This window comes from Microcaecilia unicolor, chromosome 5 (assembly GCF_901765095.1).
Source record: "Microcaecilia unicolor chromosome 5, aMicUni1.1, whole genome shotgun sequence".
Lineage (NCBI taxonomy): Eukaryota > Metazoa > Chordata > Amphibia > Gymnophiona > Siphonopidae > Microcaecilia > Microcaecilia unicolor.
The window spans coordinates 29,865,308-29,883,194 of record NC_044035.1 but is presented as its reverse complement, the minus strand read 5'-3'; the positions used below and the strand labels follow the sequence as shown (position 1 = coordinate 29,883,194).

The following is a 17,887-nucleotide window of genomic DNA, read 5'->3' as shown; positions in this document are numbered from 1 at the left end:
GGAACCTGCGCACCTGCGAGTGAGGGAACTGCCGTCGCCACCGCTCCCCCCTTCCCCCCCGGAGTCCCCTCCGCCACCCCTCCACCCGGGCCAGGTACCTGGCTTCACTATTCAAACCGCCGGAACACAGCTCATCTGAGCTGCCGTTGGCCTTCCTTACCTGCCTGTGTCCCGCCCTTGCCGACGTTACGTCACACGAGGGCGGAACACACGCAGAGAAGAAGGAAGGCCGACAGCAGCTCAGATGAGCTGTGTTCCGGCGGTTTGAATAGTGAAGCCAGGTACCCGGCCCGGGTGGAGGGGTGGCGGAGGGGACTCCGGGGGGGAAGGGACTCCGGGGGGGAGAGGCGACGGCGACCCCGGGGGGAGGGGCGGCGGCGACCTATCCGGGGGGGGCCCTTTCAACCCCCCCTTCCTTTACTAGCCCGTTTTTACGGGCTCAACGGCTAGTTATTTGTATAAGATACAATGGTGTTGTACTATTAGATTGTAAGCTCTTTGAGCAGGGACTGTCTTTCTTCTATGTTTGTGCAGCGCTGCGTATGCCTTGTAGCGCTATAGAAATGCTAAATAGTAGTAGTAGTAGTAATACAAGCATAAAAAACACAAATGGGTCACAAAAATGTAGTAACTATATATTGTAAAAAATAATAATGAAGTGATGGTAGGATAGCTGTTATATAGTTATCAGCATTAAGTACTTCCCACTGCTTATGTATGGAAGAAAAGCAAAGAAAACCTAACCAAAGTGGCCATATATTATATACACCACCACGCTGGTATCGAAAATTGGGGAGAAAAAGCCTCAAGGTGCTGCAGGATCAAAATCTGATTTCACTAGCAACACATACTCCCGTTGACCAATCGCTGACCATAAGGGGATTCGTACCTCATCATAGGCAAAAAACCACCTGAATATTTTCCACTGTTTAATTCAGCAAAATGGAGCACTTGTCATGCTTTCTAATTTTAGGAAAAATTATCGCTTCGTAACTGTCCTTAAACAGATTCAAACAAGAAGTTAATAAAACACTTAGCTTCACGTTCGGTGTTTTGATACTGATGGTTGCCTCGTCCTCCTCTTCCGCGGCCGATGTTGGCCAGCTTTTCGCTATAATGCTGGTAAAAGCTGCGTCAGGGGTCCTCTACGGAAGGTAGGTGCTTCAAATGATCCACTGCCACACATTTTGCTGAATTAAAGAGTGAAAATATTGGGGTGTTTTTTTGCCTATGATGAGGTACGAATCCCCTTTTGATCAGCGATTGGTCAACGGGAGTATGTGTTGCTAGTGAAATCAGATTTTGAACCTGCAGGCACCTTGAGGCCTTTTCTCCCCAATTTTCAATACCAGCGTGGTGGTGTATATAATATATAGCCACTTTGGTTAGGTTTTCTTTGCTTTTCTTCCATACGTAAGCAGTGGTAACTATATATTGCACAATAATAACTACATATGAACACATAAGAGGACCTATCCAAATTAAAAGAAGAAAAAAAGGAAAAAGGGAGAACAAAACAATATATATATTGAGGGGCATAATCGAACGAAAATGTCTATCTCCATGAGCGTTTATCTGCGAGAACGGGTCCGTGAAGGGGCGGACCGAACCGTATTTTCGAAAAAAATAGACGCCCATGTTTTATTCGACAATTTGTGAGCTGGGCGTTTTTGTTTTTCAGCGATAATGGAAAATGAAAGCGCCCAGCTCAAAAACGAATAAATCCAAGGCATTTGTTCGTGGGAGGGGCCAGGAGTCGTAGTGCACTGGTCCCCCTCACATGCCAGGACACCAACCGGGCACCCTAGGGGGCACTTTTACAAAAACAAAAAAAAAGGTAAAAGAGCTCCCAGGTGCATAGCACCCTTCCCTTGTGTGTTAAACCCCCCAAATCCCCCTCAAAACCCACTGCCCACAAGTCCACACCATTACTATAGCCCTAAGGGGTGAAGGGGGGCACCTACATGTGGGTACAGTGGGTTTGGGGGGGTTGGACGACTAAGCATTAAGCAGCACAATTGTAACAGGTAGGGGGGGGATGGGCCTGGGTCCACCTGCCTGAAGTCCACTGCACCCCCTAACAACTGCTCCAGGGACCTGCATACTGCTGCCAGGGAGGTGGGTATGACATTTGAGGGTGAAAATAAAAAGTTGTGAAATGGCATATTTTTGTGGTGGGAGGGGGTTTGTGACCACTGGGGGAGTCAGGGTAGGTCATCCCCGACTCCCTCCAGTGGTCATCTGGTCATTTAGGGCACTTTTTGGGGCCCTATTCGTGGAAAAACAGGGTCCAGGAAAAGTGCCCTAAATTCTCGCTAAAAACACATATTTTTTTCCATTATCGGCGAAAGGTGCCTATCTCTGATCGGCCGATAACCACGCCCCAGTTCCGCCTTCACCACGCCTTCGACACGCCCCCATCAACTTTGTCTGCATCCGCGACGGAGTGCAGTTGAAAACGTCCAAATTCGGCTTTCGATTATACCGCTTTATTCGTTTTTGTGAGATAAACGTCTATCTCCCGATTTGGGTCGCAATATAGGCGTTTTTCTTTTTCAATTATAAGCTGGATTGTGTTATATAACCAAAATAATAAACCATATTTAAAACAAATTGTCAAATAGATATTATACACAAAAAAAGTAAAGAAAACAAAAGTTAAGAAATAATACAGTATGATCCAATTAATCTACTAACCTTATGATGTATAGCTGTTTGTGTAAAGTCCATAGTTTGTTACAAAAAAACTTTCATATAAGTTATAAACTTCCTACAAATAAAACTCAAGGCTGACTTATTATAAAGATAAATTTTTCTAAATAGCAAGTGCACGTGAAATAAAACATGTATAAAATACAATCCAACAGGTCCTCTGTATGTAATGTATGTATATATATAGACGTCTCCTCCGCTCAAAAATCGGCGCTAGAAAAAAATCGGCATTAAGCATTATTCTACAAAGGGTGCTACAGGATGAGCACCCTGTACAGAATGGCGCTTAGAGTCAATTCTCATGCCTAAAGTTGAGCGTCAGTATTAATGCCAGCTGAAATCTGGTGTAAATGCTGGCACCCAACTCAGCATTTCGTCCCATAAATGGTGCTATTCCATAACACCGCATACAAAATTTCAGAATGCCCCTGAACCACCCATGCCTCTCTCCTGGCCATGCCAGCTTTTAAGTTGTGCGCTATGGGATCTAGGCACATAAGCACATAAGCACCGCCACGCTGGGAAAAGACCCAAGGTCCATCAAGCCCAGCACTCCGTCTCCGACAGCAGCCAATCCAGGCCCCAAGAACCTGGCAAAACCCTCAAATTTAATAACGATCAGTGATGGACTTTTACTTCAGGAATCTATCCAGACCCCCTTTAAACTCAGCAAGGCCAGCTGCCGTCACCACCTTCTCCGGCAATGAGTTCCAGAGTCTAACTATGCGCTGAGTAAAGAAAAACTTTCTCCGATTCGTTTTAAACCTACCACATTCTAATTTCATCTTGTGTCCCCTGGTTCTATTATTGTTAGAAGGTGTAAACAAACGCTTCACATCCGTCCGCTCTACCCCACTCATTATCTTGTAAACCTCTATCATATCACCCCTCAGCCGCTTTTTCTCCAGGCTAAAGAGTCCTAGCCGTCTTAACCTCTACTCATAGGGTAGTCGTCCCATCACTTTTATCAAGCAGATGTGCGTGCAAATTTAATTTAGTGCCAATTAACTTTAATAGTTATTGGTTAAGGCCAATTAATTGATAGCTAAAGACTTGTTAACCAAATTAGTTGTGCCTGCATCTTGGATCCGTACTGAAATTCTGGCATCGTATATAGAATCTGAAGGAATACGCATTGAAAATAAAATGAGCAGAACAGCTCAGCAGCTTTCCACATGGAAGTGTCAGCTTTTCCCTGGGGAAGTGACAAATTTGTTGCTTCCACTCTAAGGTACAACCTGCCCGTTTTACAAATCTACACATAAAAGTGCCGCCAATTACGTACTGAGGCCACAATTTGTATTGCTTTTCAATTAAGAGACAGAAATAAGCAGGGGATTAAGGTGAATTACCTCCATAATCCCTCATGTAAAGCCTCAGGCAAAATAAGCACATTTTAGAATTTTGCGGAAGCCTTTGAGCTGATGTAAACACAATGGAGACATTGTTTTCCCCCATAAAAGTGTGTTCACTTTATAAAATGGTTTATACACATGTAGATTTTGGCCTGCCCAAGCCATTCGTAAATCATGGCCCTCATCACCTCTTCTTGAAATGGTGCAGATCTCCAAACAGTGGCTTTCTGAAACCACCATTTACATATGTATGAAACATAAACATTTAAATGCTGTTACTTATATACATATATTGTTTCTAAAATACAAGCCATAGATGCCTAGCAGGGGCATTTTCGAAAGAGAAGGGCGCCCATCTTCTGACACAAATCGGGAGATGGGCGCCCTTCTCTCAAGGTTACCCAAATCGGCATAATCGAAAGCCGATTTTGGGCGTCCTCAACTGCAGTCCGTCGCGGGGACGACCAAAGTTCACGGGGGCTTGTCGGAGGCTGGAAAAAAAAATCAAGCCATTGTGACATCACTGAAGAGGTTGACTGTTAGGCGATGGTGGAATGAGGCATTATGACATCACAATATCAGCTCTGATTACCAGAGCCTGAATCTCTTCACAGTAAGTAGGGGAGTTATTAATATGGGCTACCCTGGCCTTAAGATATGTTATTTTACCACTAACTCATGCTATTTTAGCACAGGTCTCGGTTTATTCAGTGGAACATTACTAATAACCAAGGTTAACAGTAAAATAACTCATCTTGGAGTGGAGGAGTGGCCTAGTGGTTAGGGTGGTGGACTTTGGTCCTGGGGAACTGAGGAACTGAGTTCAATTCCCACTTCAGGTACAGGCAGCTCCTTGTGACTCTGGGCAAGTCACTTAACCCTCCATTGCCCCATGTAAGCCGCATTGAGCCTGCCAAGAGTGGGAAAGCGTGGGGTACAAATGTAATAAAAATAGATACTATTGGAGATTCTACATGGAATGTTGCTACTATTGGAGATTCTGTTACTACTAGTTGAGATTCTACATGGAATGTTGCTATTCCACTAGCAACATTCCATGTAGAAGCCTGCGCGGCCACATTGGTGGAATAGCAACATTCCATGTAGAATCTCAAATAGTAGAACCAGTGGAGGAGTGGCCTAGTGGTTAGGGTGGTGGAGGACTTTGGTCCTGAGGAACTGAGTTCAATTCCCACTTCAGGCACAGGCAGCTGCTTGTGACTCTGGGCAAGTCACTTAACCCTCCATTGCCCCATGTAAGCCGCATTGAGGCTGCCATGACTTGGAAAGCGCCGGGTACAAATGTAACAAAATAAAATAAATAAATAAAAATCTTATGGTTTAAAAGAAAAACAATATGTCCGTCAGTTTTTTCACCAGCCCAGAGAATAACACTACCCCCTACCTCCAAGTCATGAAATGTTCTAATGTAGCCACCAAAAAACTTTTCTTCTCTTTATTTATTTCAAAAATTCTGGGCTTAGAAGCAGAAACTTGGTTGCAGTCAGCCGAGGCATTTAAGGAAATCGCTGCAGTTAGCTGAGGCATTTAAGGAAATCCTCTTTCCCATCTGAAATAATAAAAAAACAAAAACCTTTGCTTTTTTTTTTTTTTTTAAAGAAAACAGCATTATCTATAATTTGATTGTCAGAAAACATGACTCAGAATGACTGAACATTTTTGAAGTTTCCTAATAGAACTGGGTAACTATTTTCACTGTGGTACCTTTTCATATTTTTCTTTAAATGTCACAGAAATGCTCTTCTTTACCAGAAAATGTTTTCAGACTGATTGTTCACAAATGTGTATTTTTGTCTGTTAAAATTACAGGCTGAGCTTTGATGAAGGAAGGTCCTGGATTAGGTACAGCTTTACTTCATCTCCTCTTTTTGTAGATGGAGCCCTGGTGGATCCAGGCATAGAGACACAGATCATGACGTAAGTAGGATGGACTTCACTTAAACATATTAACATACCAGGCTCCCTCCTTCTCCCACCAATCCCCAAGACTTTTCATTCTGAACAAAAGGGAAAACATAATCCTTGAGTGGTATAGCCACGAGGGGGGCTTTGGGGGCTGGGCCTCCCCACTTTGGTCTCACCCCATCCCCCAAATTGCAGTACTGAAGAACTGAAGAGCTCCATGAATCCCTATCCTGAGGAAGTTGGTGATCTGCTTTCCAGCCATTGACACTGACATTCTTCACACATGTTCAGTTCATGCACATGAAATGAGCATGGGCGAGGGGTGTCGGCATCATTGCACCAGGGGAGGGTCAGACTGCGGAACTCTTCAGCTGATGAGACTTGGGCATCCCCGCCAGCAAGGGTAAACTTTTTAATGAAGGGGGGAGAGAGGTCGGAGAGGAATGGGTGTCTCCCTAGTCCACCTAGGCCGTCCCCCCCAAAAATGGGCTGCTACCTTTGCCTCTGGTATGCAGTGAATCAGAACCTTTCCCTCCCTCCTGTGAAACACTCACCATTCCAAATCTGAGCTGAAGACAAAAATACAAGAGGGCAAATGGATCCGTTGGTCTATAAGACAATTTGTCTAATGGCTCGATTAGTCTAAACAAAAGAGGAGAAAGAATATTGATGCAAAAAAGCTATAATTTTGTAAGAAAAAAACTACAGCAAGATATAGGTGTCAGTTCTTTTAATTGTCAGAAATTAAAGATTAGCACGCTAACTTTGTGGAAAAAGTTAAATTTTTAAACATATATACAGTACAAGTGAAGAAAGTTAATATGACAAAATGAAAAAAAGCACAAACATTTGTCAGTGTTGTTCAGTCCCTGACCTCTACCCAAGGGAAGACACATTTTGCTTCCAGGTGAAAAACGTTTCTTCCATGTTCTAGTAACCTGCTGCTCTCGATCTAGTGAAACAAGGAAAGATTCTATTTTTGTGAGTGAGGTCTGCCTTAATAAAGCTTAACTGTGGAGGAGTGGCCTAGTGGTTAGGGTGGTGGACTTTCGTCCTGGGGAACTGACGACCTGAGTTCGATTCCCACTTCAGGCACAGGCAGCTCCTTGTGACTCTGGGCAAGTCACTTAACCCTCCATTGTCCCATGTAAGCCGCACTGAGCCTGCCATGAGTGGGAAAGCGCAGGGTACAAATGTAACAAAAATAAAATAGATACTATTGGAGATTCTACAGTGGAATGTTGCTACTATTGGAGATTCTACATGGAATGTTGCTATTCCACTAGCAACATTCCATGTAGAAGGCTGCGCAGGCTTCTGTTTCTGTGAGTCTGACGTCCTGCACGTGCAGGACGTCAGACTCACAGAAGCAGAAGCCTGCGTGGCCACATTGGTGATCTGCAAGGGCTGACTTCTACATGGAATGTTGCTAGTGGAATAGTAGCAGCAGTGGAGGAGTGGCCTAGTGGTTAGGGTGGTGGAGGACTTTGGTCCTGAGGAACTGAGTTTGATTCCCACTTCATGCACAGGCAGCTCCTTGTGACTCTGGGCAACTCACTTAACCCTCCATTGCCCCATGTAAGCCGCATTGAGCCTGCCATGAGTGGGAAAGCGCGGGGTACAAATGTAACAAAAAAAAAATTGCTACCACTAGTGAAGAGAGAGAGAAATTTCCTTTTCCTCTGAGCAAGGAATGAGAGAGGAAGTTCTTCTCCTATGTGGAAGACAGAGAGGAAACTCTTTTTAGCTTCAGTCAATTTTATAGACATATCAATTTTCGAGACTTCATAGTACATTTCATCTTTATCTCTAACATTAGCCAAAACGTCTCATTAGATGAATTGCCCTATTGGACGGATTGTCTATTAGCCGAAATGTACCATTGGACTAATTGCCATTAGACCATTTGTCTGTTAGTCGAACTGTGATTAGATGAATTGTACTAAACCCTGCTTGTTTCACATGCTGTTTACTAAACTCTGTTAAAGGTTTGTATCTCATGCTTTTTTAATTGCAAAAACTAAGGGGCCCATTTACTAAGCTGGGTAAGCGTCTACGTGTGCCCAGTGTGCGCCAAAATGGAGTTACCGCACGTCTACCGCGTGGCTTTTACGGTAATTTCATTTTTGGTGCGCATCCGATACACGTGACTGAAAAATAATTTTTATTTTCTGCCGCGTGTATCGGACGCGTGCCAAATGACATTTGGCGCGCGTAGGTCATTACCGCCCGGTTACCGCATGAGACTTTACCGCTAGGTCAGAGGCTGGCGGTAAAGTCTCAGACCCAAAATGGACGGGCGGCAATTTTGATTTTGCTGCACGTTCATTTTGGGCAAAAACGTTTAAAAGGCCTTTTTTACGGGTGTGCTGAAAAATGATTCTGTGTGCTTCCAAAACCCGCGCCTACACGACCGCAGGCCATTTTTTAGCGCACCTTAGTAAAAGGACCCCTAAAGCACGTTAGAAAAACCTCTGCAGTATATGTTGGGGCACTCCCAGATTTTTTGGGAGAGCTTCCATGTAGTTAACGCAAAGAAATGTTCTCCATCATATATTAATTGCAATGCAGATAACGCGCCAATTCCATTTTGTCAAAGTACACCATATTGGGCCAGATTCTGTATAAGATGCCTAAAAAAATCTGCGTGGTAAACATTTCCGACTAAGTGTATGCTATATGTGGCACAATGTATAGAATAAGCGTAATTGATATCCCAGTACCTAAAACTACACGCCATCATTTACACCAGGGGCGTAGCCACGGGTGGGCCTGGATGGGCCCAGGCCCAGCCACTTTCCCTCCAGGCCCGCCCAACCAACGTCCGCCCCGCCCCCACCCGCACCTGCTTACCAGCTCCGTCGACGGACGGAGAGACGACCCTCTTCTGCCACCCGGCAATGGCATCCAGCCTTCAAAAAGAAAAGCGAAGAAGCGCATCGCGTCTGCTCTGCACTGCGCTCATCACGTCAGCCCGTCAATCACTGTGTCCTGCCCTCTGATGTAACTTCCTATTTCCTCGAGGGCGGGACACAGTGATTGACGGGCTGACGCGACGAGCGCAGTGCAGAGCTGACGCGAGGCGCTTCTTCGCTTTTCATTTTGAAGACTGGGTGCCGGGTGGCAGAAGAGGGTCATCTCTTCGTCGACGGAGCTGGTACCTTTGCTTACTATTTATAAGAGAACCCCTTGTATTTTGTATGATTTGCTGATTGGGTATCTCTTCCTCTAATTACTATCAAGTTGTATGGCAGCCATATCAGATTTAAATAGTGCCATTTTGGGGCTAGTGTGTGTTTGCATATGCAGATACTTGTCTAGGGAAAGACATATAATATACAGATATCTTATGGGGTTTTAAAATGTGGATTCAGGTTTGTGCTGTTGTTTTTAGCTGGCTATTTAGCCACTCACCAGATTTATGAATATAGACTGAGCTGTTTTTATGACCCCTGGTATAGTCAATATGCCAGCACATAGCCTTATTGGGACTTTAACTTTTTTTGTATTCTCCATTTGCTAATAAGCGGATCAATATTTAATGGCAGCAGTGAACCCCATTTCTTAAAATGCTGACTGTAGCATTTTGAAAAAAAAAAATACATATGTTGAATGTCACATTCAGGGCAATCCCAAGAAACACTACTCACACCTAGTGCCCACCCATATTAACTCTGGGCCCACCCAAAATGTCAGGTCTGGCTACGCCACTGACTTACACCAATGAAAATATGGTGTAGATCCCTGCATGTAGATTTATGCGCACTTGGTCATCCTATATAATAATTTGCACCTCCAAAGTTCTACGTCTGGATGCCTGGGTTCATAGCATCCATAACCACTCATTGCCCCGCCCTCGCGTCAAAATGTAATGACATCAGAGGGCGGAACAGTGAGAGGGAATGGAAGCCAGCACCAGCCAGCCAGAGAATGTTCAGGTACAAATCGAGGGGAGGAGAGAATCGTGAGGGGAAGGAGGGAGGGGGGAAGGGGAGGGTAGGGGAGGGCAGGGCAGAGGAGAATGGATGGGATGGGAGGACAGTAGAGGAGAGAATCACGGGACACAGATGGCAGGGCAGGAAAGAGGAGAATCGCTGGACATGGAAGGGAGGAGAGGGAAGAATTGCTGGACATGGAGGCATAGGCGCCGACTCTGTGGATGCTGTGTGTTCTTGACCACCCCCAATATTTGACCTGCCCGAAGTCCCGGAATGGAAGTTCCCAGCCAGCCCGACCTGCGCTGCCCGCCCTCTTCTCCCAGTCCTTAGCCTGCTCCTCTCCTTCCTGCGTGCCGCCCAGAATTTAAAAGTTCTTACCTCCGGGTCCGGTGACTGTAGTGAAAGGTGAGCAGGCTTGGCGCTTCAGCCTACCTTCCCTTCTCTCTCAGCTCTGCCTCTGGTCCTGCCCTTGCGGAAACAGGAAATGAGGGCGGGACCAGAGGCAGAGCTGAGAGAGAAGGGAAGGCAGGCTGAAGCGCCGAGCCTGCTCGCCTTTCACTGCTGCCGCCGGACCCCGAGGTAAGAACTTTTAAATTCTGGGCGGCACGCAGGAAGGCGAGGGGCAGTAGGAGGACTGGGAGAAGAGGGCGGACAGTGCAGGTCGGGCTGCCACTCGGGAGGAGAGAGAGAGAGAGGGAGGGAGGCGGGGTCCTGGAACTCGGAGGAGAGGGGGGCCTGGAACTCGGAGGAGAGGGAGGGAGGGAGGGGGGCATGGAACTAGGAGCCTGTACACCGTACGTGTTAATGAGCACCATGTCAAACTCAGAATGGCCGCAAAGCAGGAACTTGCGCCACAACTGGCCGTTGACATACAGACTCCTGCGCCGCTCAAACTCCATCATAACCAGCAGGGTGGCGGGAAGCAGGCGAGCGCAGAATTTGCACCACAACTCGCCTCCTAACGGTTCCCTTAAAACATAATTGCCATTACATGATAACCTTGCTAGTGCCCATTTCATTTGTGTGAGAAACGGGCCTTTTTTACTGGTATTCTATAACTGTGCACATAAATTTCGGAACAGCCACGAAACACCCATTTCCCTGCCCGTTTTGAACTGCACACATTAGAATTTAGGCACAGTTCAGTACAGAATACACTTAGCGAGTTGTGTGCATAAATTCTAATTATTGCCAATTAGTGCTCATTATTGCTTAAGTGCTGTTATCAACGCTGATTAGCTTGTTAAGTCGATTAAGTTATGCACATTATTATAGAATTAGTGGAACCATTCCTGTTTCCTCAACAATGAAATGGGCCCTAGGAAGGCTGTCATGTAAGCTTTTTTTTTTCTCTCTCCCCTGCCCTCCCCTCCACATCCAGCGATTCTCCTCTTCCCTGCCCTCCCATCCGTGTCCCGCGATTGTCTCCTCTACTGTCCTCCCATCCCATCCATGTCCATCAATTCTCCTCTGCCCTGCCCTTCCCTTCCTCCCTCCCTCCCCTCGATGTCCCGCGATTCTCTCCTCCCCTCAATTTGTACCTGAACGTTCTCTGGCTGGCTGGTGCTGGCTTCCGTTCCATTCGTAACATCCCTCCTGATGTCATCTCGCCTCCAGCATTCTCTTCCCTCTCACTGTTCCGCCCTCTGATGTCATTACGTCTTGATGCGAGGGCGGGACAGTGAAGGGGAATGGAACGCTGGAGGCTGGTTGACGAGAGGAGATGTTATGAACCCAGGCAGCCAGGAGATGTTACGAACCCAGGCAGCCAGACATGGAACGTTGGAGGTGCAAATTATTGTATAGGATATGCTTGTTTTTCAGCATAGAATGCTAGGTGCGATATATAGAATCTGGGGGTATCTTCCAACTTATGGTATATATACACATATATGCATATAAATGCCAAAATTCTGCCTAAGCATTACTGTGCAAATACACATACCGGGGTAAATTCAATAAGTGATACCAACATTTAGGTGCTGGGATGATGTGCGCTGAGCGTGAATTCTATAACGGCAGTTCTGCACGGAACTGCCCTTGTAGATGTGTAAATCTGCAATTTCGTGCCTAGGCTTAAGTTAAGTAGTATCAATATGCATCTCAAAAGTCAAAGCTAAAAGCTTTTTAGAATATGATTGTTAAGGATTGCATAAAAAGAGTTCAAAAAAGAAAAAGTATTTAAGAGCTACAGGTAGATCAATGACTATGTGTACAGCGCCATGAGTACATGGGACGCTGTTCCCAAATGGTATATGCTGTCAGCTACTCTGATGATCCCCGTTAGTAAAGTAACAAAATTAATGTGAAGATTTAAAGGTTGTGTGATTCTGGACTGTGTGAATTACAAGAGTTGGGATTGTTTGGGACAGAATTGAGTGAATTTCAGAGTAAGTCCCCACACCAGTACTGTAAGGTCCTCTTAAATAGATTAGGCTTAGGTGTGAGCATTTTACGCCATGTCAGATTTTGATGTAATCGCTTGAGCCTAGCACATGTATATCCAACATTCAGGTTCAAACATTTACACAGGCTCTGTGATTGGTGTGAGTTCTCACACTTAAATTAGAGGTAACGTGGAGGGGCATAATTGAACGAAAACGTCTATCTCCATGGGCGTTTATCTCCGAGAACGGGTCCGTGAAGGGGCGGACCGAACCGTATTTTCGAAAAAAAATAGACGTCCATGTTTTATTCGACAATTTGTGAGCTGGACGTTTTTGTTTTTCAGCGATAATGGAAAATGAAAGCGCCCAGCTCAAAAACGAATAAATCCAAGGCATTTGTTCGTGGGAGGGGCCAGGATTCGTAGTGCACTGGTCCCCCTCACATGCCAGGACACCAACCGGGCACCCTAGGGGGCACTTTTACAAAAACGAAAAAAAAAGGTAAAAGAGCTCCCAGGTGCATAGCACCCTTCCCTTGGGTGTTGAGCCCCCCAAATCCCCCTCAAAACCCACTGCCCACAAGTCTACACCATTACTATAGCCCTAAGGGGTGAAGGGGGGCACCTACATGTGGGTACAGTGGGTTTGGGGGGTTGGACGACTAAGCATTAAGCAGCACAATTGTAACAGGTAGGGGGGGGATGGGCCTGGGTCCACCTGCCTGAAGTCCACTGCACCCCCTAACAACTGCTCCAGGGACCTGCATACTGCTGCCAGGGAGGTGGGTATGACATTTGAGGGTGAAAATAAAAAGTTGTGAAACATCATTTTTTGTGGTGGGAGGGGGTTAGTGACCACCGGGGGAGTCAGGGGAGGTCATCCCCGATTCCCTCTGGGGGTAATCTGGTCATTTAGGGCACTTTTTGGGCCTTATTCGTGAAAAAACAGGGTCCAGGAAAAGTGCCCTAAATTCTAGCTACAAACGCATACTTTTTTTCCATTATCGGCGAAAGGCGCCCATCTCTCTTCGGCCGATAACCACGCCCCAGTTCCACCTTCACCACGCCTCCGACATGCCCCCGTCAACTTTGTACACTTTCGCGATGGAGTGCAGTTGAAAACATCCAAAATCGGCTTTCCATTATATCGATTTATTCGTTTTTGTGAGATAAACGTCTATCTCCCGATTTGGGTCGAAATCTAGGCGTTTTTCTTTCAATTATAAGGTGGATACTAACATAGTAGATGACGGCAGAAAAAGACCTGCATGGTCCATCCAGTCTGCCCAACAAGACAAACTCATATGTGTATACCTTACCTTGATTTGTACCTGCCTTATTCAGGGCACAGACCGTACAAGTCTGCCCAGCAGTACTTCCCACCTCCCAACCACCAGTCCCGCCTCCCATCACTGGCTCTGGACAGACCGTATAAGTCTGCCCTTCGCTATCCTCGCCTCCCAACCACCAACCCCTCTTTCACCCACCCGCTCCGCCACCCAATTTCGGCTAAGCTTCTGAGGATCCATTCCTTCTGCATAGGATTCCTTTATGCATATCCCACGCATGTTTGAAATCCGTTACCGTTTTCATCTCCACCACCTCCCGCGGGAGGGCATTCCAAGCATCCACCGCCCTCTCTGTGAAAAAATACTTCCTGACATCTTTCCTGAGTCTGCCCCCCTTCAACCTCATTTCATGTCCTCTTGTTCTACCGCCTTCCCATCTCCGGAAAAGATGTGTTTGCGGATTAATACCTTTCAAATATTTGAACGTCTGTATCATATCACCCCTGTTCCTCCTTTCCTCCAGGGTATACATTAGAGGTATGTATTGTATAAGGGAAAGTAGGTGCCTGGGACTGGAGATGAGCCTGGGGATCACATTAATAAAGCACTCAGGAGGTCTTTTAGAAACGCGTGCTAATGGTTAGGAATATATGGGAGTCTCTAGCATTTACTACACGCTTATTTTTAATGCACGCTGAAAACGCTAGGGCACCTTTAGTCTCATATTTTCCTATTATTTAATGGAGTTCTCTTTAACTTTTTTATTTATATTGCATACATTTTTGTTTTCTTGTATATATATGAATATCTTGTACATTGCTCAGAAGTACTCAATGGGCAGTATAGTAAAATAAACTTGAAATGTTATAGTATAGATAGCATATGTGTGATCTTCACCCCAATCCACTCAGACTCTTCCCATGTGTTTGTCCATCTGTAATCTACTCACAATACAGATAGGCACATATTTACAGCATAGTGTGTAAACAGATTTTTGGCCCATAAATGTTAGCACTTTCTTTATAGAATAATCCCTAAAGTGGCAATTATAAACTTGTTCTAAGGTTTTGTGATTAACGCACATAACAGATAAGCTTTGCAATTGCAAAACCTCTGAAACTGTCAAGAGCATTCCCTGCATGTTAAACAAGGCAACCATACAGTTTATACAATGCATTAATAGTATCTCTGATAATGTGAAATGCAATTAGCCACACTTCTGAATGTATACCTAACTGTATTGTATTGGCAGCTACGTTAACAGTGAATGTGTGGTGATAATCTCCTTATTAAATGAAAGACGCATTCCCAGGCTGTGCCAAAGCCCCAAAAGATTTTCCATGCTAAGTGTTTAGGGCTAGATTCTGTATATTGCGTCTAAAAAATCAGCGCCGAAAAAATACATCTAGGCGTATTCTAGAAAGTACGCCTAAATTTAGTCACGGTTTATAGAATATACCTAGCGCCCGTCCGCACGACTAAATGTAGTCATGGGCAGTTATAACAAGTAAATTAGGTTCGGACATAGAGGCCCTTGTACAAAGTGGCGGAAAGCCCAATTTGGGCTTACCACTTGCAGTATACAGGTCCCTGGAGCAGTTGTAGTAGGTGCAGTGTACTTCAGGCAGGCGGACCTTGGGGGGGGGGGGGGGGGGTTGGGGGGCTCAGCACCCAAGGTAAGGGAGCTATGCACCTGGGAGCAATTTGTGAAGTCCACTGCAGTGCCCCCTAGGGTGCCCGGTTGGTGTCCTGGCATGTGATGGGGACCAGTGCACTACAGATGCTGGCTCCTCCCACGACCAAATGGCTTGGATTTTGCTGTTTTTGAGATGAATGTCCTTGGTTTCCATTATCGGTGAAAACCAAGGTCAGCCATCTCTAAGAGTGGTCATCTCTAAAGTCGACCTAAATGTTGAGATTTGGGCGTCCCCGACCGTATTATCAAAACTAAAGATGGACGTCCATCTTGTTTCGATAATACAGGTTTCCCTGCCCCTTCGTGGTGCTGTCCGTAGAGATGGGCGCCGTTAGAGATGGGCACCCCCATTTGATTATGCCCCTCCATGTTACATTAGTGCCTAATTCAACTTAGTAAAAAAGGCCCCTCAATTATCATAGTGCATAAAAATCAATGAATTTTATAAAATCATCCTTTAGCAGTCCAATCAGTGTAGGAGGTGACGTGCTTCTGTGTACGAAAGAGCGGTTCTTGAGGGTGATTGTGTCTGATGACCTTAAGTTGGCCAACCAGGTAGAAAAGACGATGCTCAAAGCCAGAAGGATGCTCGGGTGCATAAGGAGAGGGATGACCAGCAGGAACAAAGAGGTGATAGTGCCGTTGTACTAGTCTCAGGTGAGGCCCCATTTAGAATACTGTGTGCACTATGGAAAGATATAAACAGGATGGAGTCAGTCCAGAGGGTGGCTACAAAATTGATCAGCACTCTCAATGATAAAATATATATGGATAGGTTCATAAACCTCAACATGTATACGTTAGAAGATATGTGGGAGGGAGGCGATATGATAGAGATGTTTAAGTACCTCAGTGGCATTAATGTACAGAAGGTGAGCCTTTTTCAAATGAAGGAAATCTCTGGAATGAGAGGGCATAAGATGAAGGTAAAAGGAAATAGGCAACTTAAAAAATTACCTACGAACTAACGAACTTCCGCAAACTACTGAAGACCCATCTCTTAGCAAGGCTTACCACAAAAATCAACCAATGTGAATATACATAAATCCTCCACACGTAGTTAGAAATGTCTTATAATATCTGCTTGTCATACTACTATCATGTCTTATTATCATGTTACCAAAAATTTTCTGTAACACTAAATGCCTATTTTTCTATTATATTTCCACTATCCATGATGTATTGTAAGCCACATTGAGCCTGCAAAGAGGTGGGAAAATGTGGGATACAAATGCAATAAGTAAGTAAATAAATAAATAAATACTTTTTCACAGAAAGGGTGGTTCATGTGTGGAATGGCCTCCTGGTGGAGGTCGTGGAGACGAAGACTGTGTCAGAGTTTAAGAAGGTGTGGGACAGACGTGGGATCTCTTAGAAAAAGGAGGAGTTAGTGGTTACTGAGGAGGGCAGTACGGATGCGCCATACTGCCCTTACCTGCTGTCATGTTTCTATGTTTCAATCCAGTGCTACTCAAAAGCTGATGGGGGAATAACTATAGTTTTATCTTCTTCAAAAAAAAAAAACATCACATGTGTTAGCAGAAAAAACTTACTTGGATCATTTAATATAATAATTTGCTCCTCCAGCGTTCCAATGTGTCTCACTGGGATCGTAACCACCTGCTGACATCACTCCTTCAACGTTCTCCTCCAACGTTCCAATGTGTGTTACTGGGATTGTAACCACCTGCTGATGTCAGTCCTCCAACGTTCTCCGTCCCCCCTCCCTCCCAGTTCCATGAAACCCTGGAACTGGTAAGGAGGGATAGAGGGAGGGATAGAGGGAGGGGGGACCCTGGAAATGGGAGGGAGGGAGGGGGGCACTGGAACTCGGAGGGGGGGGAGGGAGGGAAGGAGGGGGACACTGGAACTCGGAGAGGGGGGAGGGGGGCCTGGAACTCGGAGGGAGATGGAGGGGGCAGGGGAGAGATGCTGCACATGGATGGATGGAGGGGACAGGGCACAGAGGACGTTGCCTGCATTGGGATGAATGCAGGGGAGAGAGCATAATGCAGGAGAGGGAGGGGACCCTGAAACTCGGAGGGAGGCAGGGAGAGGACGACCCTGGAACTCAAAGGCAGGGAGGGGACGACCCTGGAGCTCGGAGGCAGGGAGGGAGGGAGGGGACGACCCTGGAACTCAGAGGGCGGGAGGGAGGGGGGACTATGGAACTGGGAGGGAGGAGGGGCCCTGGCACACACTCTCATACTCACACACACAGTCTCTCTCACAGACACACTCGCACCCAGTCTCACTCTCTCTGTCACACACACACACTCGCATATTCACTGTCTCTCACACACAGTCACTCTCACACACACTCTCTCAAACAGACACACTCCGAGGAAAACCTTGCTAGCGCCCGTTTCATTTGTGTCAGAAACGGGCCTTTTTTACTAGTATTCCATAAAAGTGAACTAGAATAGCAGAAATATTACTTCTCAGTACTGCATGTAACTTGCTACTGACAATTGCAACAGGGGTCCCACATCATGAAGAGCCTTAAACATCCAGATCAATAATTTAAAATGAAATCTAGTTTAATTTTAGTTCATTTGCTTGATAGACTGCCATCTGAGAAGTAG

At 45.7% G+C, this 17,887-nt stretch overlaps 1 protein-coding gene across 1 annotated transcript in view; it reads left to right on the top strand.

Moving 5' to 3' along the window:
- The window catches only part of SORCS3 (sortilin related VPS10 domain containing receptor 3), an 831,591-nt gene that overhangs the window by 577,591 nt on the left and 236,113 nt on the right, over positions 1-17,887 (top strand). The window contains exon 14 of the mRNA XM_030204719.1: positions 5,898-6,005. Coding sequence (XP_030060579.1) covers positions 5,898-6,005 — 108 coding nt within the window. The remainder of the gene's footprint in view (positions 1-5,897; positions 6,006-17,887) is intronic.